Genomic DNA, 24,619 nt, shown 5'->3' on the forward strand with positions numbered 1-24,619 from the left:
CAAGCTTTGATGAACAGATTAGTACATCAATAATTATAATAAAACATATAATATATGGAGTCATACGTCATTTTACTTTTGGTACTTTAAGTATATTTTGATTGTAATACTTTTGTAATGAGTAACATGTTGATTGCATGACTTTTACTTTTAACAGAGTATTCCTACGCTCTGGTACTTCTCCTTTTACTTAAAGGTGGAGTAGGTACGTTTGAGAAACCGACTCGAGATACACTTGTTGTTATATTCCATGGAATGCTCTTAACATCCCGATAGCAATGAATATCTGAAGTGCTTTGACAAAAAATCCATTAAAAAAATGCATCAGTGGAAGGAAGTGGCAGATTTGTTCCGGTTGTGTATTTTCAAATTCTAGCGCACTCGAGCTGGTTTCTCCCAAATTACCTACCCTACCTTTAAGTACAAATTCTGAGTACTTGAACCACCTCTGCTGTTTATTGAGTGAATACAATTGGGAACCATGAGTTGTCACCAGGATGAACTGTTCCTGACTTCCCTACATCACACATCTGGGCAGCGGTGGAGCAGGTCTCCTTTGGGTGGGACACTTCTTGCACCTTTCAGAAACCTTCAATCCAACAATAAAATACACACAGCAAATGAACAGCTGCATGGAGGTGTGGGAGTAAGGCAGGATTTGAACCTCTGCTTCAATCTAAATAGAACTGTATTGCTTACAACTGAGAGAAACACATGATTACCCTTTAGGAAGGATTGTCCACATGGTGTGACAGTTGTACAATACCATGTTGATGACAATGCGCTGGGGTTAGTGTTAGTACAGAGTCTGTTCAACTTGTGAACCACCCCAAGAACCAGTTTGCTATTTTACCAACTGAACCCCTGATGGGCTCCACGTCTTGAAATCCCCCCTCACAGTGACAGTAATGGCGCAATATGTTGGAGTTGTGCTCACGTTGCCCCCCTTTGTTGTGTTTTCGATGAATGTGTATTTTTTTTGTTTTTCATTTAAAATGTGTGCCAAACGTAATGCCATAAACAAAGGATCGTACGAATTGAAATGTTCTGGTATTAAATGGATGAGGTTAGCCGAGCCACTCAAACCATTCTTACTAAGCATAATAAAAATGTAATAAATATTTAAATTCTTCCGGCATTTTTAATGGTAGAATGCCATCACACTTATATTAAAGTTAACTGAGCATACACACGACATATTAATTATTCACCATAACAAATTGAATAGGTAGGTATTTGTTGCCATCATTGTCGCATTGGACGTTTTCCACCATCTTATCATTAAATTGTGTTATTTTGCCCGATCTGTCTTATGATATGACAATTTGTGTATGTAGTGATTAAATCTGATACTCTGTGTAAAAACAAAAAACAACATATCCAGGAGTGCCCTGCCACTGTTCAAAACAGCTAATGCCACAGTGATACAGGTATTTAAAGTATGGTGAACTATGAACAATGTGTGCCTTTTTCCTGGTTAACGTTCCACAATGTTTCTAAAATGTTTAATTTAATTTTAGCCCCTTTTTGGTCTTGGTGCTTTCTTGAACACATTTGTACTGTCAGTCATACTCACAATGAAATTCTCACATACGTAAAACCCGCCCCATCCTCTGACGTAGGTTTCCCCCGTATCCAGCTCTGGACTCTGGGTGCCAACAAAGCAAATAGTTGGTTCTCGAGGTGAACCAATGTTTGGGGCTGAGAGCAGGTGTCTTTGCAGTAGAAATACAAAGAACTGATAATCAGGCTCTTCAGCTCAGGAACTGTCACAGTGGAAAAGGGGAAAGGGAGTCATCAGAACTGTTTTTGAAAATTGCTTCAGCTTAAAGCATAATTACAACCAAATGGGCAAATTGAAATATGAGATTTTTCTTTTTTTCTTATACTTTTTGACAGTACTTACAATGTTGCACCAAATGGCTGTTATAGCTCTGGCCAATGACATTGTTTTTGATGTTATTGGTCTAGCGATCCCACTGTAAATGCATCATCCAAGTAGCCTTATTTAGACACAGATAAAAGCATGGCAGCAGGGTATGCTATAAGCCTTTCAATTAAGGAAATGATAACCGAGCACAGACTGTAATTCAAGGTAAAACAGCCCCACAAAAAACACAGTACCCCTTCCATGAGCCTACAGGAGCGGACCCCTGAACCCCCCAGCAGCCTTGGATCCTCCTTCCAGTTCTCTTTGTTTCCCACGTCTCCGTTCCGCAGTGTTCCCAGCAGCCTTCCCAGCAGCCTTCGGGACAGGAGGCCATGGAGCAAAAGTTCTCCACAAGCCTTATGTCACGTACACCATCCCCTGCCACCTGAAGCTGTGTGTGAGAGTGTGTTTGTCTGTGTCTGTGTCCCTGGCAACTCAGCGAGATGATGACAGACTGATGAGTTCCTGACTACAAGAGAAACGGTGAGCAACAGGCCGGCCATCCGCTCAGCTCTCCTCCTTCCCCTGGACAAGCTGCCTTCTTCCTGCAGGACACACACACACACACACACACACACACACACACACACACACACACACACACACACACACACACACACACCCACGGACACAAACCATTGTTTACATGTCTTCCCTCAAGTCAGCATAGAAGTGCACTTGAATTAGACGACTTTTCCTATAATGTGCCTTCTATACTGTCTTATTAAGAATCCAAACTGTGGTCACTAGAGGAAATCAACTTTGCACAGGAAGGGCTCATAAAAAGTGAAAGAAAACAGCAGTCGATGGCAATGGAAAAATACAATGTGTTTTTTAATGAGTTCCAAAAACAAGTTATGTGTTATTTAGTAATGAAGCATTTATTTTCCAGCTGTTTTTCTTTATATAAATGAATCATTATTGATTGTAATTATTTTAGTTACTTGAAGTAATTATTTATGCTTTTATTTTGAAGGCGGTTTAGGCCACAGAGGGATTTGGGCACCTGGTGATTATGTATTTATTGGAGACAGGTAAATGGACTCTACTTATATAGCACTTTACATACTTTACATACTACGAGTCATTCACCCATTCACACCTCATTCATGCAGAGCAGTACCACTTGCTCTGGGAACATTCATACACACTCTCACACACACCCCGTTGGCCACCTAGAGCGACCCAGGGTTCAGTATCTTGCCCAAGGACACATCGACATGTTGACTGCACGGTGGTGGGATTGGTTCACCAGAATGAGCAAATGTTTTGTTACCAGGGAAAACCCAGGAGAAGCCAAAGGTGAAACCCCTTCTGTATATATGTTGGATTATTTCAATTCTAAAAAATAAAGCTCTTACCTGGACAATGAATAATTTCCCCCGCGTAAGATTGGCTTACTGGTGCCCGAGCGGCAGTTTTTGTTTGAGTAAAATGATCGGTGTGATTTCTTTATTTCAGTACTACAATAAGCTTACAAGATGTTCACGTTTAGTTTGATATGTCTTAATGAAGGTGGTTCCTAACAAATGGCTGAATGAGACCACTTAAAGTCATCAAGACCAACATTAGCAGCCCTTAGCTTAGCGGTGGTGATTGGTAAGTCGTGCAATCGTGATGTAGTTTGTTAATAGCATCACATTAGCATTTTACTCCTGGCTATTGCATTTATGCTTCAACTATTATAAAAGTGGTGTTATTATTAGGAGATTATCCTGCTGAACATAACGTGTACTCATCATAAACATGTGTTTGCCACAGTTCTTATTGTTTGCAATATTCTAAAATCCAATGGATAAATCCCATTGCTTTTGTTGAGGGAGCCTTTTCAATGCTAACTTCCTGGTTGGCCTACAAACATACATCATTGCTGCATTATCATTGTCATGATGAAAAAGTATATAGTCCCTTACCCTGCCTGCATGTTAGCATTTAGCAACACACTCAGACAAACTCAGACACACAGACAACCCCATAAAGTAAAAATATTTTATTTAGAAATGATTATTCTTTTTGAAAATAAGTTTAAGAAATCCAGTGATATATGAAAATAATCAATAATCAGGTTAAAGTGCAAAAATACAGTTTTGATATAATGCATCTATACAAAAATAACATTGGGATGTGATATTGAAAGGAGAAAATATGTTAACATGGCTTTGATCATTCTCAGTTTGTAAAAAAATTACAAGAGTTGTGTACCTTTAAAGTCTTTGGATTACAAGCTTAGTATTTGCACTGAGCAACCGCAAGGTCGTGTTTCGCTTAACATTCCACACATCCGTTGCCAAGTCAGGCTTTGATAACTAAGTATACACTTCTCTGCTAAGGCTTATTTCTGTTTTATTCCTTTCAGAATTGGCTGGTGAAATATTTCATCCTTGAGGAGTATTCCCACGGAAGCAGAGCGCTCTGCCTCTTTGACTGTTTGTTGTCTTTGGTCGTGTTTTTCCAGTGTCCTCGTCCTCCCCTGCTGGCAGAGTGACTCATTTGATCTTGGCTGGCTTCAGTTCCTTGACCTGCATGTGTAGTGTTTTGTGGACCGCCAGCGTCCTGGACTGGCAGAAGCCCTTCCCGCACTCCTGACACTTGAAGGGCTTTTCTTTGGAATGAATGTACCTGTAGAGAACAGAAGAGACGCCGGTTAGTATCAAGGGAGTGTGATCACGACAAGGGGTCAACATTCAGAGGCATAAGTGTGTAAAAGTGTTTTCTGTTTTCCACAGTCTAAGTGAAATACCACCATATCATTCTATTCTCAAAAATCTCAGAGAACCAAGAAATGTGGGATAAGATTTATAGAAGTTTTGAGGAGGAATACAAAAAAGGGGCAGCATTTTACGTCAATCCCCTGGGAACATATCTCCGAGCAAATCCCAGGGCTAACCGCTAACTGATGGTGTATCAGCCTTCTGGAGATGATGCTAATTTTACTTTTTTAGGTCAACAAACCATCAGATCGTAGACAAACCATGAACTTTGAATGTGATTGAAAACTGTTCACATGTTTCGTACTTTTAACGTTTGAAGTCAGATTGGTGCCACAGTGAGTCTCTATCAGGCTAGTCAGCTAGAATGCTAATTTCAGTAGATTTTTCCGAAACACAATACATTGACGTCTTTGACATATTTTCAACACTGTAACCTTCTAAACTGTTGAAAATGGTAGAAGTGATTCTAGCATACCTTACACATTGTCCCTTGAACGTTTAGAGCTTTTTACACTAGTTAATGAATGTATCATTGATGCAATAAAAATCATGCCTATGTGTGTTTTGAATAAGCAGGGACTTGAATACACTTCTACAATAAACTGTTGCAAAAAGTAAACATTGAAGCTCCAAATGTTCACTCACACCCCCATGTCCTTGAAACAATCCCTACGCACTTGTCAACTTGTGTCAGGTTTGACAGTTCTTACACATCATGTATTTCATCCTGTCATCGTTAGGAAAGGTTTTGCCCACCTTGAATGTTTTCTTCTGAATCCTTTCATCTGCACACAGACTACTGACTGTGCAGTTATTGTGACACATTCAACATCTTATGTCATCTCATTACAGTGACAAAATGTTTCATAATGGACTAAGTAATCACCTTTTGAATTAAGCATTTAACAAAGAAACCTTTCTCCATTAAGCCTTACAGCATATCTACACAGGAGGCAATTCACCCAACTATAGCAGCTACTGGCAGGTGTCTACCTAGGCTGTGTTTCACACTATATGCACATAATGTAGGTATTCCTTTTCACGTGTGATTGTGTGTTTAGTGCAGTCAAAACGCAAGTGATCCACACCCAAATGTGCCTATTTGTACTTGTATTTTCTAGTGTGGATTGAAATAACTAATCCTTTTGAGAGTCTATAGGCAAAAGTGTTTATAACCCAACTCTTAGGCAACTCAATTTAAGAATTAGCACGCAAATGTGATCATTTTCTGGAAATTATGTAAAATGATGTGCTAATTTGGACGGAAAGTTGACTATAGAAAGGGGACATACACAGCCCTATATGAAGACTGTAAATAAAGAAGACACATTCTGCTCCATTTCAGGTTCAAATCACTATTTTGGTTAGCTGGCTAGCTCTGTTGTGATTGGTCAACTGCTTAGAGATGTCCCTCCCCTTAGCCTATCACGTACAATGAGTTGTAGCGCTAGCCAATAGAAGCGCAAGTGTTAGAAAGTGATGTCATTATGTTCTGGAAGTTCTGTAAGCAGGTCTCCCTTGAAAAAGAGATCTGTGATCTCAAGGGACAATCTGGATGAATAAAGGTTTGAAATTAAATGAAAAGGAGTCCAATGGAGGCGTTTCAGGCAGGGGGGATGAGGGGCGTTCAGCCTTTGCAGACCATTTACATGCACAACAACCTATAACACACTACAGGAAAGGGAAACCCCAAAAAGCAGAATAGGGCCTCTTTAGACAAACTGTTGGGACCTTGCCTGTTAACACAACGAGCCAATGTTCAGTGTGTAGTACAGTGTTGGGTTTAAATAACCAATAAAGCCTTCTTCTCACCTGTGGTCCCGGAGGTGGTCCTGTCTTCTGAAGGCCTTGTGGCAGATGTCACAGGTGTACGGCCTCTCGTCTGTGTGCGTCCTCTCGTGGATAAGGAGGTTGTAGGATTTGGTAAAGTGGCGACCACAGAACTTGCACACAAACTCTTTCTTGGTCTTGGACGGCAGGCGGCCTCGGCTGGACTTGCGCTCGGGGGAGGAGAGCTTGGTCAGGTCCAGGTGGAGGCCGGCGGAGGTCTGGTGGAGAGATGAAGCCTGAGCGGCGCCTCCCCCCATGCTCAGGTCCTCCGCCTTCAGGGGGTCCTCCTGGGTGGCTGCGGCCGCCAGGTTGGCAAAGTCAAAGCGGGGTTTGTTCTTGGAGCTCTGAAACAGACCCGCTGAGTCGTGCTTGGGCTCCAGCAGGTGGGGGAACAGGGGGAAGGAGGCCATGGAGGAGAAGTGGGCAGGCAGCTTGGAGACTGTGCAGCGGGGCAGGGTGAGGTGGGGGTAGCCCAGGGTCCACTGGTGCAGCTGGATGGCGTGGAGGGCGCTGAAGCTGTAGAGGCTCTGGAAGTGTTCGGCCGGCAGCTGCAGGCCCGTGGAGCTCTGCAGGAGGGCGTAGTTGGCCAGCTGGAGCGACGGGTGCAGGGGGACCGGGGCTGGCAGGGTCTTGCTGCCCATGGCTGCTACCCAGAATCCAACAGGGCCTTCTGGAAGAAACACAAAACATTAGCAGAGAAAAATATGCAACTGTTGGGCCAAGTGACATCGATATATTTCTAGTGCTGTCAAAAGTCAATTAATTGAAGATGACCAGGAGTTTCTGCTACACACACACACACACACACACACACACACACACACACACACACACACACACACACACACACACACACACACACACACACACACACACACACACACACACACACACACACACACACACACACACACACACACACACACACACGTAGATATGGTGTAAATACAAGAAACCAGATTAGTGTGACAGGCATCAGGCAGGAATTCAGATAACTCTTTCATACAGGCTTTTAAAACCCACATTCTCCCCTCAGTGAGGGGTCCTTACATTTTACAGAAACTTTCCTCGCACACTTAATGTAAATAATATCCTACTTTGACTTTTTTTTTTTGCTGCAATTTGGCCCTTCATAGTGTTTATTGGTCACATAGTCTACAGATGTTTCTCTTTCACAGTCAACTTGTATACATTTCACTTTGTAATTCAGTGTTATTTTCTATTTTGAGATGTTTCTATTTTATGTTTTTTCATTTTCTACTCTTTTTATTTTCAAATGATGTGCAATGTCAAAACAAATTGGGATCAATAAAGTATTATATTACCTCATAATAATTGTTGGAAAGCTTTGTGTTGAGCATGGAGCTGGGTGTGTTTGTGAAGAAATACTCCTGGCATGCACGCCCTGTGAAACCCCAAACAATCATTTCTAGATTACTGCTTGTGTTGGTAGAAGGAAAGATGAGAATTCAACTGCTATTTTTTCTCAGAATACTTCATGTCGTGGCTTGGACTGCAACTTGATTGAATCCATACAAAGACATGGCCCCGCCTCTGCTGCTCACTGCTGTAGCATGGTCAGCTGCTACTGCTACTGACCATGCTACAGATGTTAGTGCAACATCTACAGCTCCTCTACCACAACCATCAGCAACAAGTGGACATGGAGAACTACATGAACTACATTTTGCTAAATCCACCTCGGGGCATAAACAGAAGGGCAACCATAGCAACCATGCTCGGGGGTCTTCTTTGCTGCTTTTGGTGTATTTTCTGGCGGAAGTACAGCGCCACTTACAGGCCCGACATATGTACTACAGCGTCTCCAGCGCTCCCGAGCGGTCTCGTGTGAACGGAAGACTTTTTTGATTTCGTATTCTGTTCGTTTGCATTTGTGTGTAAATGGGGTCTGAGTGGAATGTCTTTCTGGCATTGACACACACACAGAGACACATTCAAGTCAGACAGAGAAATAGTAGTGTGTTTTTTTTGTATGTGATTGCGTTTGTTTTTGTGTGTGTGCCTCTGCCTGCAAGTGTGAGTATGCCTCTGTTGTGTGTGTGGGTGTTAGAATGAGTTTGTGCATGCATGTGTGCCTCTGATATTGTTTTTGTGTGTGTGTGTGTGCGTGTGTGTGTGTGTGTGTGTGTGTGTGTGTGTGTGTGTGTGTGTGTGTGTGTGTGTGTGTGTGTGTGTGTGTGTGTGTGTGTTTCCAGCAGCAGAGGAGCTGTAAGAGCAGGTTTGATGAGCAGGATGACAATAGACAAAGTGTGTTTGTCTGAGGCTCACAGGTGACGGTGTGCTCACACACACCACACACACACACACACACACACACACTTCTCACCTCTCACAGACGCTGCATTCCTGCTCACCGTCAGGGTTAAGTTTAACTTCAGAAAGAATGATGATACTTACATCGGGTTACTTTACAGTCCCATTCTCAACTACTGTATACTTTTACTCTAACACATCTGAGAGGGAGATTGTTAAATACAGTTGTTGGTGTTTGAAGATGTTTGAACACCACTTTATGGCCTGTTTAACTCACACGAGCTCTAAGCAGTCATTAATAAAACTAATAATGCACAGATGTTTCTTTTTAAATCTAAGCAGGTATTTAAATTTAAAATTGGGTATTAAAAAACATTAAAACATTTTACTTGTATATGTATCAAACTGCATTTTGAGGGACGTCCATAAAAGCCTGGACGTTTTTTTATTAATTTAAAACAGTTAATATAACTACATTATTCATAAAGCATTTACATTTGTCCACTTTCCAGTTGAATTATATTAAAATAATACAAATAAAATAGTGATAATAATGATAGTGATGAATATATCCTAATCAGAAAAGTCCTACTTGTAATTTTAGAGAGTGATAAAGAAATCAGAGTAGTGCAGTGTTAGAGCTGAGGGAGAAGCTATCTGTTACATATGTTTTGCAATAACCACTGTTCATATGCAACATACACTTGATTTTAAAACATTGCTTTAACTGGCTCCCTCAATTCATACACTCACAAACTTATTTAAACTTCTTATTCTTTTTTTACCATCAATGTTTACCATTTCATATTTGACTGTACTTTATTTGCCTTTTATCTGTTGCTGTTGTCGCTGTACTTTTCCCCTCTGCAAACAAATATTCTGATTCTAAGAATTCAATTGAAAATGAAAATTGTTCTTGCTTTCAGTTTTTCTGTTCTTGGCTCAAAGCCATCCCATTGTCCTGAACATGATGGTACAGACGGAGCGTTTACACTGAGCAGCTAACACAGGGAGTAATAAAGAGGATGCCTGCGACCTGGCCATGCAGGGAAGGGTCTGTAACGAGGACCCCCGGCCCCCCGTGGTGCGCTCCTTTCTGATCATCAAGCAGAAGTAATTGACTTATAGTTAGGGGGTCATTAGAGATAAGCGCTGCGCCGCTGAGCGCTCCTCACCTTCTCCCCTTTCATGTCTGCATACCAGGGGCCTCCAAATCCAAACAGCCATGTGGCCCTTTAACTTCAGCGGACCCTGTGAGATCTGACGCCTCCGAGGGCCTCGCTGTGGGGCCTGATGCTTCTCACCTCGGTGTGAATGCGATCAGACCGGCTGAGATACACATGTGGGCCCCGGGTGTTTACCTCTGCAGGACTGAACAGGTTTTATAGCGAATTAGCTTTTAGCGACGTGCTAATTAACAACTCACAGCGGTGTGTATTTTGTCAGCTGATTCCAGTCGTTTGTGACTCAGTACATTTACATGGGACCATTATCTTTCAACTTCTATGCCTGAAAAAATAAAGGGTGTGTATCCCTGTATACCCTTCATGCATGTCTTCCCCTTTATCTCCCCATAATTACCCTGTCAAATAAAGGCAAATCTGGGCCAAAACTTTTTTTAATTATTGAAATTAAGGCTGCAATAAAAAACAACATAGGATAATAATGAACAATTCCACCACTTAGCTAGTTAACCACTAGTAACATGTAAGTAACAACACTACCGTGGCACAGGGGGTAAAAAAGGTGTCTGCGAGGGTCGGCAGTGCGATCCCCCCCCCCCCGCAGTCAACATGTCCATTAATCCGAGGGCAAAATTGCTCCTGATTGGCATCTAATCCCACTTTTTAATCGGAATACTGGGGTTAGCTGCATTTTATATATTTCAATTTCAGACATGCTTATATATTATAGTTAAAACCAGTTGTTCTCAATTAAAAACAATTATCAAAAAAAAACAATTAACCTCGAGTTGCGCCAGTAGGCATTTCTACGGTATTATACTTTGGATACAATATTATGAAAAGATTAATAATAATAAACTGAAAGTAAACTGTTTTATTTAGTACTGATTTTTTACTTAATACACTTTTTCATAGTTAAAGAAAAAAGGTTCAATCCAGGCAGAAAAATAATGAACAGAATTAACGTAGTTTGAGGAGGACCTTTTTTTGATTTGTTGAGAACTAGTTTAATATATAACCATTGATATATAAGCATGTATAATATGAAAATATGAAAATACAAACTAACTCCAGAAATCAGAAAAAAAGTGACAGAAAAAGTCTCAAATGTGCGTAAACATGTTATTGCGGGTATGGTGATAACTTGTGGTGTTCCGTATGAGTCGACACATTTCCAATTTCATACAGCTGTTATTAATATGTTTTACATCTGACGTTCACAAACATGCGCTGAGTTGAGCGTCCTGTAATCTGTCAGCCTGCTCTCTCCTCATTTCTCACTAAGTCCACTAATGCTCATAATGGTGCCGGGGTTAGAACCGAGGTCTTTAGGTGTGGTTACATGTTCTGGGCTCTTCAAAATATGAAATATCTCAAGCTGCCAGAAACTTACGGGCTCCGTTCCACATTACAGATTACTTTTTCTCCTTCTAAAATCAAGTTTGTTATGTTAGAGCATGTGTTGTAAGACATCATGTCTGAAAAAGCTTCATTTACAGATAAGATAAGAACAGAAATTACATGATAAGTGAGCTGATATGTTCAAAAAACAACGGCAAAGAAGCTGCCAATTCCATAAAATCATTTGTAACCGTCAGCAGTGGAATGCATAAGTACATTAATAAAAAACTTCAACTTTTTCTCAGTATTTCCGCTATATGTTACTTTAAAATCACTTTGCGGGACAACTTGTCCTTTGTTACTGTGATTCATTTTTAATAAGTTGTGAAAATATGATATAAATGCATTGATTAAACCACCGTACTAAATAAAGGATTTAAAACTAGCACTATCAGGGCTTTTTTAAACACAATTCAACAACCTACTACTTACATCACTCCCAAAAACAAATACCTTTTACTATACTTATGGAAAAGTCAAATAGGTACAGCATAGTGTGGCAGTGAAAGCTTCTTCTTCTGTGGTATCTAGTTAGTAAAGTCTTACCATGCATGGCCCCCGCCTCACACACACTCCACTATGATCTGATCTCCAGCCGTCACACCTCCAGCCTCACACACACACACACGCACACACACACACACACACACACACACACACACACACACACACGCACACACACGCGCACACACACACACACACACACTCTCTCTCTCTCTCTTGTCCTTATCTTCACATTAATCACAGCGCTTCACACGTGTTAATGTTCATGCTCATTAGAGTTTATGATGTGATGCTAGGATCAGCTGGAGGCCTGTTTGGAGCTTTGCTTGTTTAGTTAAAGAAACCATGTCTTCAATTCATTCCTACGCAACATCTGCTGAGGAAAAGTATTCATATGAATGTGATGACCCTGAAAGTTGAATACAAATAAATGTGGTTACCACTAAATATATTTTAATGTTTAAAGAAAACTAGTGCTGGATGTAGTAGCCTACGCTTGTGATACACCTGTTGATATACACATTCCTCTAAAACATACAAGATCTCTACAAATTATTATTTAAATATGGAAATATGGAGGTGTGGAAGAAGTTTTCAGATTTTATGGACACTTTGCGTAGTACTCAGATGTTTCACTTAAGTAAAAGTAGCAATACTAAATTGTAAAAAAAACTGTACTCCAAGTAAAAGTCATGCATTCAAATCCTACTTCAGTAACAGTCATCAAAAAATACTTAAAATATTATTAAAAATAACTCATAAAGAATGATGTTCCATTTAGAAATATTAAATCACTGGATTATGTTTATTGATGCATTCATGTCTCGATCACAGATGGTAATGGTGGAGCTCATTTGAATTACTTTATAAACTGTTGATGCTATATTTATTTTTGTAATAATCTTAATTTGCAGAGGAAACAAAGCTGATAGATAAATGTACTGGCGTAAAAAGTGGCTTCAAAAATGAAGTGGATTAGAAGTATAGAGTAGCATAAAATATAAATACTTGCTTAAAGTAACTCCAAACTACTTAAGTACGCTATTTAATTAGGTAAAATATATGTATTTCATTGCACTTCTGTAAATATGTAATAACAAATGTGATATGAGTTTGGTTTTCGTTTTTTGGATTTAAAAAGTGAAGACTTACCAATAAAATATGTGTTTAAATGTTAAATTGTCCCTGGTCCTGCCGGAGGGTCAGGGTGAGCAGCCCGCGGAGCAGCCTGTGTATCGGGCGGAGAGTCACTGAGACCCTGGCAGCGCCGGCATGTTCCTCCACTGAAACGTCTTCGCTCCGGGGTGAGTGGCGGTGGTGTGGGCGGTGCAGCGTGCTGCTGTGTAGCGGTGCTCAGGGTGCTGTGTGACGGTGCTGCGTTGAGCCTCCTCTGCTCTGCCTCTCCGCGGCCGCCGCCTCTTATTGCGGAGGAGTCCGCCTGAAGAGCCGCGTCACTCCGCCAGCCCACATCCACAGCCCCGCAGGAGACCATCCGTCATGTCGCCGTGTGGAGCGGGACTGTTTGATATGACAGCGGTGGAAGAATCCAGAGGTGGAAGGTAGTGAAGTAGGCCTACATTTACTTAAGAACTGTACTTAAGTAGGCCTACTGTACACATTTGGTACTTTTAGTTTCAGACTCTAACCCTTCCCATTGACAGTACTACTATGCGTAGTAGGCTACTCAGATATGTTACCGAAGTAAAAAAAGTAAAAGTACCAAATTGTGAAGTGAAAATACTCAGTTACAAGTAAAAGCTGGTAAAAGTGGATCTTATTTACTTTTGACTTTACTTTTTTGTATTCTTCAATTTGTTAAAAACGTGTATTTATATTTCTCAACTTTAAAAAGGTTTTTTAAATAGCTTCTTGGCAGTGTTATCTAGTTTAAGTGTTATTTTCTCTTGTCCAGCAGCAGTATAGATCAATTAAAATGAGCTCCACATTTACAATCTGTAATGAACACCTTAATGCATCAATACAAAATAAACCACAAAAGACCATTACACTTAATGAGTACTTTTGTTTTGTTGCATTCAGTATATTTTTCATGCCAGTACATTTGTACTTTTACTTAAGTAAAATGTTGAATGCAGATTTGTAACAGAGAACTTTTAAAATTCAGTATTGCAACTTTTATTTCTCCTGACGTGAATTACTATGCCTACTGATGACTTCTACCTTTACTAGAATCGCATACTATTCTGCTCAGATACTTTAAAAGGTAGAAATACAATCCAAAAATAGTCCCATTTAAGGTAAAGTCCTGAATTCATTATATTAGTAAAAATACAAATGACAGAAGTATTATCTGCATTGCACTTAAAATAATAAAAGTAAAAGTGATATTTTATACAGTATAAATGTGTACGGAATGTATAAATCACGGCTGGTATTAATACTGAAGGATCAACAGTAGGCGATGATTAAATTAAAGAACCCTGCCCGCCCCACACAGCTCTCTCTAACAGCCACAAGAACACTTAGGCCCCGGCCACACGAGGACGATAACGGTCGTATCTGCTACAGTTCACTATCAGATAGACGGTTCGGCCACACGAGGAGAAGAACACATCTCTGGAATTAGGCCTTAAATACACATGTGCATTGTATGGAGAAGTGTCAGAGCAAAAGGGCTGTCATGTTTTGGTGTCCGGAAGCAGTGAGGGGTTCAGTGCCTTGCTCAATGACACTTTGATGCAGGGAAGATGGTATTTAGTATTTGTATTACTCACACAATAAGTGCTGCTCTGTCAATGAATTGGGGGGGAGTGTTAGTACTCTTTTTATTTATTTATTGGTTTGTGAAGCACTTTGCGTTATTTTGGTGTATGTACCGTGCCGTATAAGTCAGGTTTGATTGATTAACTCGTACTGATTTGTTGCTTTGTATATAAACATGTGGCTAACCCTGGGCTTTAAGCTTCCTGGAGCCACCTGAGGTGAGGTGACGGTGTCTGACACACACTTCCCAAAGAACAGCACACAGGGAAGTTGTTTAGTATATCCAAAAAACTATTTATTCAAACAATAAACAGTTGACTTTTAGAAAATAATCAACAGGCCCATGTACTTGGGCTCAGTCCCTGCTGCGGGGACGCAGGTTTGAATCCGGCCTGGGTCTGTTTATGCATGTCATCACCTCTATCTCCGCCTTTCCACACTGTCCCCTGGCTAAGGTTCATCTGGCTAATCTTTAAATACAAAAATAATAATGTAATCTGCTTAGTAAAATAAAGTTGTCTCCATCTAACCTGACGTCACTCATTCACACAAAAAGATAATCATCATCAAAGCATATTTATATAAATACCAAATAAATGAAGCAAGGCAATATCTACTTATTGGTGGATATGTACGGTGCAGATGCAAACGCTCTACAACGGCCCAAAACTTCCATTGGGAGTAACATACTGCAGCTTCAAAAACAATGCAAATAGAAAAACACAAATGTGCCGAATCATATGACGAAACATCTTCACCTACTTGAGGAAACACGAGCAACATTCCCCAAACAAGCTCAATGTTGCTGCACAAACTAAACATTGCAAATATAAAACGCTTAAGAAGTTGAAAGCACAACGAACATGGGGACACTAAAAAGTGACGCACACAGCTGGGACCGGAGTGCTTGGTGAAGTTCAGGATTATAAAGTTGGCCAACTGTCACTGATGCAGAGTTAGCCTGTTTCAGTATAGTGTTTAGTCAGTATATTTAAAACCACTATGTTAGCTGGTGGCTAGCTAGCAGAGTTGCAATAGTGAGATCACATTGTTGAAATAAGCCAATGATATTATATTTTAAGGTAAGATTCCAGAGACAGTAGTCCAGCTTTATAATCCTGAACGTCACCAAGTGCTCCGGTCCCAGCTGTGTGCGTCACTTTTTAGTGTCCCCATGTTCGTTGTGTTTTCAGCTTCTTGCAGCGTTGTGTTCTTTTAGTAAACGCTGCGCATGTGTTGTCAAGTTGGTGAAGATGTTTCTTCATTTGCATGTGTTTTGGAACATTTTTAATAATAAATATATACATTATTATATTCATCTGTTTATATAGATTTTAACAAGGAGAGACGAAGAGGGAGATGTCTATGACATGACTTGTAAACATTGTGTGAAGCAGTAGACACACACACACACACACACAACATTGCAAATACACACACACACACACTAAACATTGCAAATATACACACACACACAGACACACACACACACACACACACACACACACACACACACACACACACACACACACACACACACACACACACACACACACACAGTAGCAGCACACGGAGGCTCAGTGACCCTCCACTGGCATGATGTTTAGAGGTCACTTACACACACTGTACCAGCTGTTTACATCACTTCACATACACCCAAACACTGAGCAGCCAAGAAGAAACATCTGCCAGCCCAGCCTCAACGCCACGTGTTTTTAACGGTACGACTTTTTATTTAAATAAAGGATAAGAAATGGTTAAATCATCCATAGTTACATCAAAGAGACAATAATGATATACCAGTTTTTAGTAGTGGCAAGCACACATTAATACCATTTTTTATTTAATTTGAACACATTTTAATAAACAAAAGTAAAAAGAGGAAGTGAATCAAGTTGGAGTAGCTGCAGGATGACAGTAAGTAGTTCATTTACTAGTATATAAGTATATATTGCAGAGTGTTATCTTACAACATGTTGTTACACGTATAGTGAAAAAAGAGAAAGCAGCCAGTAGTTGCATTTTAACATATTGCACAACCACAATGTCCTGTGTGTTATTGTGTGTGTGGTGGTCTACCAGTGTTGCTTATACAGTCTGCAGGAAGGAAGGACCTTCATCAACAATCAATCTCTCTCAGTCTGGGTTCAGACTTAGTGTTTCATACATGTACTCAACTGTAGTGGGCTGTATGAGGAGACACGTTCACTGCATCAGCTGGAAGAGGTCAAAGGTCACAGGGCAGGAGGCAGTAGATGAAAAGGTCAGTCAGGACGCTGACATATGACATCACAGAGATACACTGTATACTACTAGCTGCTACCTGTTTACTGATGTTCCTACTTGTGCAAGAAACACTCTTCTCTCACTGCCACACTGACACTGAATCATTTACAGCAATCAGTGGATTCTCAATTCAGGTTCAGTGGCCCCCCCTGGTGTTCAGAGGGAGAAACATTGACATTTAAATTCCTAATGAAAGACTGAATGGTTTTGCAACATTATGTAATGTATTTTGTCTGGTTGGTATCATACTCTTAATGTGTTTGGTGTCACTTATTTATTATACTGTATAACCACCATGATAAGACAAACTGATTAAATGAAGGAAGGTAAGATAAGGACCAAATAATGAAGTTGGATAAAGGAAGTTGTAGAAATTCAGGCAATTAGATTATAGATGATCCCATACAACTTCCCTACATTTACAAAGGATGATCATTAGAACAGGAATCTTAGTCCTCACATATGGTAAAGCTGCATGCCTTAAGAACATTTTAAGTTTGGAGCCATGAGCTGATGCAGGCAACCACACAGTAAGGATAGATTTGATTTTTTAAAACACACAAAAAATTGAACACTTCTCAGACTCAAACGTTCTGTATTTATTGCAGGGCACATAATGTAGACCACAGTGATCACAGGTCCACCCCCTCTGTATTAGGTTGTTCCTATTTAACACCAAATGTGGGATCCATTACATTTAGCCCATTTGTTACCAGCATAGTCCTTTTAATCAAGAGATGGAGGAGTATGTATTTTCGCTATTTAGATGACGATTTTATCCAAATCGTCTTGGATACATTTCAATGCCGGTGCAGAGAGCAATTTGGGGTTAAGTATCCTGTGCACATTACCTGGGGATTGATCCACTGACACTCCGATTGTAAAGTAAGACACCCATTGACCCCCCCGAGACATATCCACACTGTGAAAGTATACGAGTACATGTCGACTGAAAGTCACTAGCCTAAAACACAAAAACACTTTACTACACAGTTTACCCAAGCTGTTCCTAAAACTAGATTCATTCTTCATAAAAGGGATTAAAGAAAGAAAGAAATACTTGTATTGTTGTTCTTTATTAGGATCCCCATTAGCACTAGCATAAACATTAGCTCCTGGGGTCGTCACACACATAAAAAAAATAACAACTCGTAATTTGATGCAATTTACAATTCAATATGAAGGGAAAACTAAAATGATCATCCTATTTTGCAGCCATGGTTCCAGAACCAGTTCTGGCCCCAGCAGCCATGGTTCCGGCCCTGTTTCCGGCCCTAGCAGCCATGGTTCCTGCCCTAGCAGCCATGGTTCCTGCCCCAGCAGCCATGGTTCCAGACCCAGTTCTGGCCCCAGCAGCCATGGTTCCGGCCCCAGTTCTGGCCCCAGCAGCCATGTTTCCAGACCCAGTTATGGCCCCAGCAGCCATGGTCCCGGCCCCAGTTCTGGCCCCAGCAGCCATGGTTCCAGACCCAGTTCTGGCCCCGGCAGCCATGGTCCCGGCCCCAGTTCCGGCCCCAGCGGCCATGGTTCTGGCCCCAGCGGCCATGGTTCCGGCCCCAGCGGCCATGGTTCCAGACCCAGCTCTGGCCCCAGCTGCCATAGTCTCTTCTCGAGTCCTAACTCAAGTCCCTTCTCTATTCCCTTCTCTGGTCCCCTCTCTAGTCTCTTCTCGAGTCTCCTCTCTAGTCCCTTCCCAAGTCCCTCCTCTAGTCCCTTCTCAATTCCCTACTCAATTCCTTTCTCAAGTCCTTTCTCAAGTCCCTCCTCTAGTCACTTCCCTAGTCCCTTCTCAAGTCCCCTCTCCAGTCCCCTCTCCAGTCCCCTCTCCAGTCCCCTCTCGAGTCCCCTCTCCAGTCCCCTCTCAAGTCTCCTCTCGAGTTCCCTCTCGAGTCATCTCTCGAGTTCCCTCTCAAGTCACCTCTCGAGTTCCCTCTCAAGTCCCCTCTCAAGTTATCTCTCGAGTTCCCTCTCCAGTCCCTACTCAAGTTCCTACTCAAGTCCCAACTCAAGTCCCTACTGAAGTGCTGTTGGAGGTTCCGCTGGGGGTCCTGCCAACTCCATGTCCTGTCCCGTTGGGGGTCCCTCCGACTACTCTTCTGCCGGGGGTCCTGCCAACCCTATGACCTGTCCCGTTGGGGGTCCCGCCGACTGCTCCTCTGCCGGGGGTCCTGCCAACCCTATGTCCCGTGCCGTTGGAGGTCCTGCCGGGGGTCCTGCCAATCCTGTGTCCTGTCCCGTTGGGGGTACCGCCGACTACTCTCCTGCCGGGGGTCCTGCCAACCCAATGTCCTGTCCCGTTGGGGGTCCCGCCAACTACTCTCCTGCCGGGGGTCCTGCCAACCCTATGTCCTGTCCCGTTGGGGGTCCCGCCGACTACTCTCCTGCCGTGGGTCCTGCCAACTCCATGTCCTGTCCCGTTGGGGGTCCCGCCGACTACTCTCCTGCCGGGGGTCCTGCCAACCCTGTATCCTGTCCCGTTGGGGGTCCCGCCGACTGTTCTGCTGCCGGGGGTCCTGCCAAACCTATGTCCTGTTCCGTTGGAGGTTCTGCTGGGGGTCCTGCCAGCTCCATGTCCAGTCCCGTTGGAGGTCCCGCCGACTACTCTCCTGCCGGGGGTCCTGCCAATCCCATGTCCTGTCCCGTTGGGGGTCCCGACGACTACTCTCCTGCCGGGGGTCCTGCCAACCCCATGTCCTGTGCCGTTGGAGGTCCCGCCGACTACTCTCCTGCCGGGGGTCCTGCCAACCCTATGTCCTGTCCCGTTGGGGGTCCTGCCGACTACTCTTCTGCTGGGGGTCCTGACAACCCTATGTCCTGTGCCGTTGGAGGTTCCGCTGGGGGTCCTGCCAGCTCCATGTCCAGTCCTGTTGGAGGTCCCGCCAACTACTCTCCTGCCGGGGGTCCTGCCAATCCTATGTCCTGCTCCTCTGGGGATCCCGCCGACAACTCTTCTGCCGGGGGTCCTGCCAACCCCTTGTCCTGTTCCGTTGGAGGCCCCGCCATCACCTGTCTCGCCGGGGGTCCTGCCAACTCCTGGTCCTCTTCCGTGGGGGATCCTGCCGAAGCCTGTCCCACCGGCTCCGGTTCCTGTTCGGCCGACACCGGGTCCTGCCCGGCCTCCGGAGCTGTCTGGTCTTCGCCCTCGAGCCCGGCCCCCTGAGAGCCGCGGTCTTCGCCCTCGAGCCCGGCCCCCTGAGTGCCGCGGTCTTCGCCCTCATGCTCGGCCCCCTGAGTTCGCCCGCTATGGCCTTCGCCCACTGTGGCCTTTGCCCCACCATGGACTCTGCCTTGCCCCCGGGCCGTCCGCCCGAGTCCCCCTTCTCGGCTTCTGCCTTGCCCCCGGGCTGTCCGCCCGAGATCCCTTCCGGGTCCTCCGCTGTGCTCCTAAGCTGTCAGCGCAAAATCCCGTCCTCTGGACCCCCTCCACCCACCCTGCTTGAGGTTTTGGACTTTTGTGTTTTTTTTTTTCGGGACGTCTGGAATCCGACCCTTGAGGGGGGGTTCTGTCAGGATTCTCATGTTATGTCACGGTTGTAGTTTTGTATGTCTGGTTATGGGTGTTTTCCTCCTTGTATATTGTCTGGTCCTTCTTCCTGTGTTTTTCCCCTGTCGTTAGTTTCCCTGGTTTGTGTGATTGTGTTCACCTGTCGCCCTTGTGTTTCTCCTCCCCTGCCCGGTTGTTTCTCGTCTTGTGATTAACCCTCCCTGTATTTAGTCTTGTCTCTTCCTGTGTTCAGTGTTGGTTCGTCTTTTGTTTGTGACTGAGTTCACCGGTGAGTGTTCTGTTTTGTCCAAGTTATTATTTTATCCTTGAAATAAAGGCAATATCAGTGTAATCTGCATCTGGGTCCTGCTTGCTTCACCCACCGTAACACCGGCATCACCGCCGTAACCATAGCAACGTAAGTAGCGTAAAGAATGCAGCGCCGCCACGTACAGATGGCAACACCCAGAAATATTCACAAATATTAAACAAATATTCAGAAACTGTAATGAACAATGACTATAATTTATTTCAAGAACTTTTATTTACAGCAACTCAACATTTCTAATCTGTTTGACACAAATATGCACGATTGTTTTGGGCTCCCCCTATTTATCTCAAAGTCGGCCTTCAGGGGAGCTCCCTCCCTCTTCGGGGTAGCCAAGCTCCCCCTCGCTCCCCCCCATTTCGAACAGTGGATATGGGGATGATTTTGAAAGTGGACCTATTATGCTATATTATATATGTCTGTGAAGTTTTTTGCTTGAAATACCAAACAGATCACCCATTGTAGCCATGCCTCATACCGCTCATACCCCTCTTTTGCAGCCCTGTTAAGGCCCTGACACACCTACCCGATTTTGGGAGTCAGAGACAGTCGGGCATTCGCGGCGCCCTACTCAGGTTGGTGTGTCCCACACCGTCGTTGCTTTACGGCACATTTTCACACCTCCAAAGAAAGTCGGCCAAAGAAATCACTCTGATTGTCTGTTGCCTCTTTTGAATGACGAATACACACTACCGCTGCCTGCTGGTAAGGACAGTTATTGCCACTCGTCGACTGAAGTCTTTGCGGTGTGTTCGTAGGCGGGCGACGCAGGCGACGTAGTGGACGTAAAAGTCGGGACGCCTTCGGTACGCGTTCTTTGGTCCCAGGTTGGTGTGTAGCGGCCTTTAGAGAAACACAGATTTTGGGTCCTTAGTGTGGCATACAGAGCCATCAGTGGGTTGATATACCTACATTATTAGTAATTACATGGTTAACATGATTTGCATTTAGTACAGCTCATGTTCAGAGTGTGGTGAGAATTGTCTGTGTGTTTTCTGACAAGGAATGGTTGGTTTATTGTTTGAAAAATGTAGTGTTATCTAGCAGTATGTAGTGTCTAACTCCGACCAGCAGAGGACGCGTTCGCTACACTGTGTTGGGGACAAAGAGAAGTAACAACGTAAACACACACTTGAGCGTGTGTGTGCGCGTGCGTGCGTGCGTGCGTGCGTGCGTGTGTGTGTGTGTGTGTGTGTGTGTGTGTGTGTGTGTGGCGAACTGTGATAATAAGATACATATTTGTGCTCTTTGCAGGTAAGAACGGAAAGCTGGAATTGTGTAATTGATGAGTGAATATGTTATGTGTGAGTTTATGATCCCGGTTGGACTTTATGTAGGCTAGTAGTGTTTATGAACGTTACTTGTTCAGCAAACGTAACGAAAATGGCTAGCCAGTAGTTAGCACTGGGACCTAGTTAGCTTGAGTGAGCGTGAGGCGGGAGAGTAGAACTATGAGCCCGTCTAAAGAGCCGGGACTGCTCGTGTATAGTTAATAGATACATAAATAAATAAGTTAAAAGAGATACATAATTGATTTGGTTAATGTGACAATATTCGGTAGACATGATTATTGTTTGGATGTTGATGCAGATGTTCATTATGTTTCTGTGTTAGGATAGTGAATAGGCTACGTTCAGAGAACGAAAACACACACTTGAGTGAAGTCACGGTGTGTGTGTGTGTGTGTGTGTGTGTGGCGAACTGTGATAATAAGATACATATGTTTGCTCTTTGCAGAACAAAATAAAAGACTTTCAAATTAAATGTGTAGTGGGTGGCTACTTCACTCTGTACCACGCTACATTAGCTTTAAAAAAAAAAAAAGACGGAGGCGGAGCTAATGCCTGATCAGAATTCTACCGGAGATAAAGTTAAATTCTGCTGTGATAAAACGCCATCCTGTTCTAAACCACATCAAAGATTATTTCTGAAACTGTATGGAGCTCAAATGCTTTTCTCTTGCGGGTTTATCACAAGGTGAGTTCCTTTTTTTATTTCCTGCTTTTTACTACTGTGCTCTCCAGTACAGGTTAGCTCTGAGTGTTAGCGAGGCTTGCTAATGTAAACAAATACGAGATTACGTCCAAAACACGTCAGGCATTGTTTCTGATCGCAACTTTCTGTTGGTCCGCTCCCGATTTGACGTCAGATCGGCAGCAAATCTGTATCCGCTCGTTGTACCCCTGTTTTTTAAAAGATTTGTGTCCGGAGGAAAAGAGACAGGGTTTTATTTGCTGACGTTGCGTGAGTTCCCTGACGCACCGGGGACACATATGTATGTATAAAAGACATCACAAAGTGCATTTTGCATGATAGGTCCCCTTTAAGCAAACTTTTGAAATGTACTCGGGGAATTTTCCTGAATGATATGAACCGGCAATGACTTCCAGCTGACCATGGCTCTGTAAATTACTGTTATTTCATATTTGATTTAATTCTGGGTAACATGAACCTTCCTTCTATTGGATGTTGTGTTTCATAGTTATGTTGAGCAAAATGGGCAATATGTTTATTAATCAGGCTTTTACCTTTGTGTTTTCTACATTAGACACATCGTTTTTGATGAACACACATTCACAAACAGGACCAGGAATGGCGGCAGAGTGAAGGGCTGCCAGTCATCGAGTGCCTGTGAGCAGTCGGTGGTTCAGTGTCTTGCTTAAGGGCCCCTCAGCAGTGCCCAGGAGGTGAACTTCTCTAGTTAACCACAATCTGTATTTTGGTCCGATTGGGACTTGAACCGGCTCCCCTTCTGTTACCGAGCTAAGTCCCTACAGACTGAGCTACTGCCTTACTCTCGAGAGGGAAAGTTCTTTATTTCAACCTGACTCATATCCCTTGAATGTTGCCATGGTGACTCTTTGGGTTGTGCTAACTTTACTGTACTCTTCACCTTAATCGTACAGATTCTGGAGGAAAAAAAGGACAAAACACGTCAACATCCTCCTGGATTTTGAAATGAACACGATCTTCACATGAATCATCATCACTTGAACTCACCACAGAGTAGTTACTAATACTTCCTTTAGCTTATGGTAATTTATTCAGACCTTATCACGCTTAGAATATGTAAAGTCCTCACAGTAAGTTATAGATTTCCTCTCTTTGTTTAATTACTGAAGAGTTCTGTCGTTCTCCCGGCGGATGTTTTGCAGCTTTGAAGAGAAGTGTGTTTGAGTAAAGCAACAAGATGACTGAGCATTGTTTCAACCTGCTTCATGTTATCTGCACACCACTGTGCACTACCACCAGAGACATGTAGGCTGACCAATCACAGTTGTGTCTGTGTGTGGTATCTCTTTACCACCGTAACCCTGTGGTGTGATGAATATTCTGGAAATCACGACACAACGCAACATTGACAATCTTGTATAACTAATGTAGAGGACATTTGGGAATGAAACACAGGTGAGCAGTATTGCTGGGGGAAGAGGTCAGCGGGCGTCAGGGGGACAGGTGGAGAATGGAAGGTCTGAATTATTCAGAAATGTGATTTTATGTTCCTTTTTCATCAACAACTTTGTAATCCATCCCATGCAAATTCAAAATGCAAACTGATAGAATACAAAAAGAAACAAAAAACAGAGGGGAGAAATATCTACGGAAGACGATAAGGGCCATATAAGGGTCAACATTGTTTTGAGATCTGACCAAAATTGAATTAGCTTAGACTTATTTCACATTAATTTGTCCCTTGAATTGAATTCTGACTTTGAATCACTTTTGGTCAGATCTAAAAGAAAGTTTACATGTGGCTCTAATCGTCTTTCCTAAAAATATAAACATTAGAAAATAAACTGAATGAAAATCAATAGACAAAATAATACAGACATAATGATAACAACATTAAAAACAATATAAACAGAACTTTTGATTCTAATATAAAGTGAACGCCCATACAGTCATGTGAGAGGTACATGTTGGTCACAGTTGTCTTTAGCAAATCTGTTTCCTAATTTGGTT

The 24,619-nt window shown here is 42.8% G+C and overlaps 1 protein-coding gene across 3 annotated transcripts; it reads right to left on the reverse strand.

The window, feature by feature from the left end:
- Positions 1-3,943: 3,943 nt before the first annotated feature.
- osr1 (odd-skipped related transcription factor 1) lies at positions 3,944-13,217 on the reverse strand. 3 transcript variants are annotated; one of them, XM_034241265.1, is made up of 4 exons: positions 12,987-13,217; positions 7,797-7,876; positions 6,454-7,141; positions 3,944-4,549 (listed from the first exon to the last, which is right to left on the reverse strand). In XM_034241265.1, exons 3-4 carry the CDS (start codon positions 7,110-7,112, stop codon positions 4,417-4,419), a joined length of 792 nt encoding a protein of 263 aa, XP_034097156.1. In that variant the 5' UTR covers positions 7,113-7,141; positions 7,797-7,876; positions 12,987-13,217; the 3' UTR covers positions 3,944-4,416. The 3 variants fall into 3 exon arrangements, with proteins under 3 accessions (XP_034097156.1, XP_034097157.1, XP_034097155.1); XM_034241266.1 differs by lacking the exon at positions 7,797-7,876 and having other exon boundaries at positions 6,454-7,138; XM_034241264.1 differs by lacking the exon at positions 7,797-7,876.
- Between the last annotated feature and the right edge of the window lie 11,402 nt (positions 13,218-24,619).

The sequence above is a fragment of the Gymnodraco acuticeps genome, unplaced genomic scaffold (assembly GCF_902827175.1).
Source record: "Gymnodraco acuticeps unplaced genomic scaffold, fGymAcu1.1, whole genome shotgun sequence".
Lineage (NCBI taxonomy): Eukaryota > Metazoa > Chordata > Actinopteri > Perciformes > Bathydraconidae > Gymnodraco > Gymnodraco acuticeps.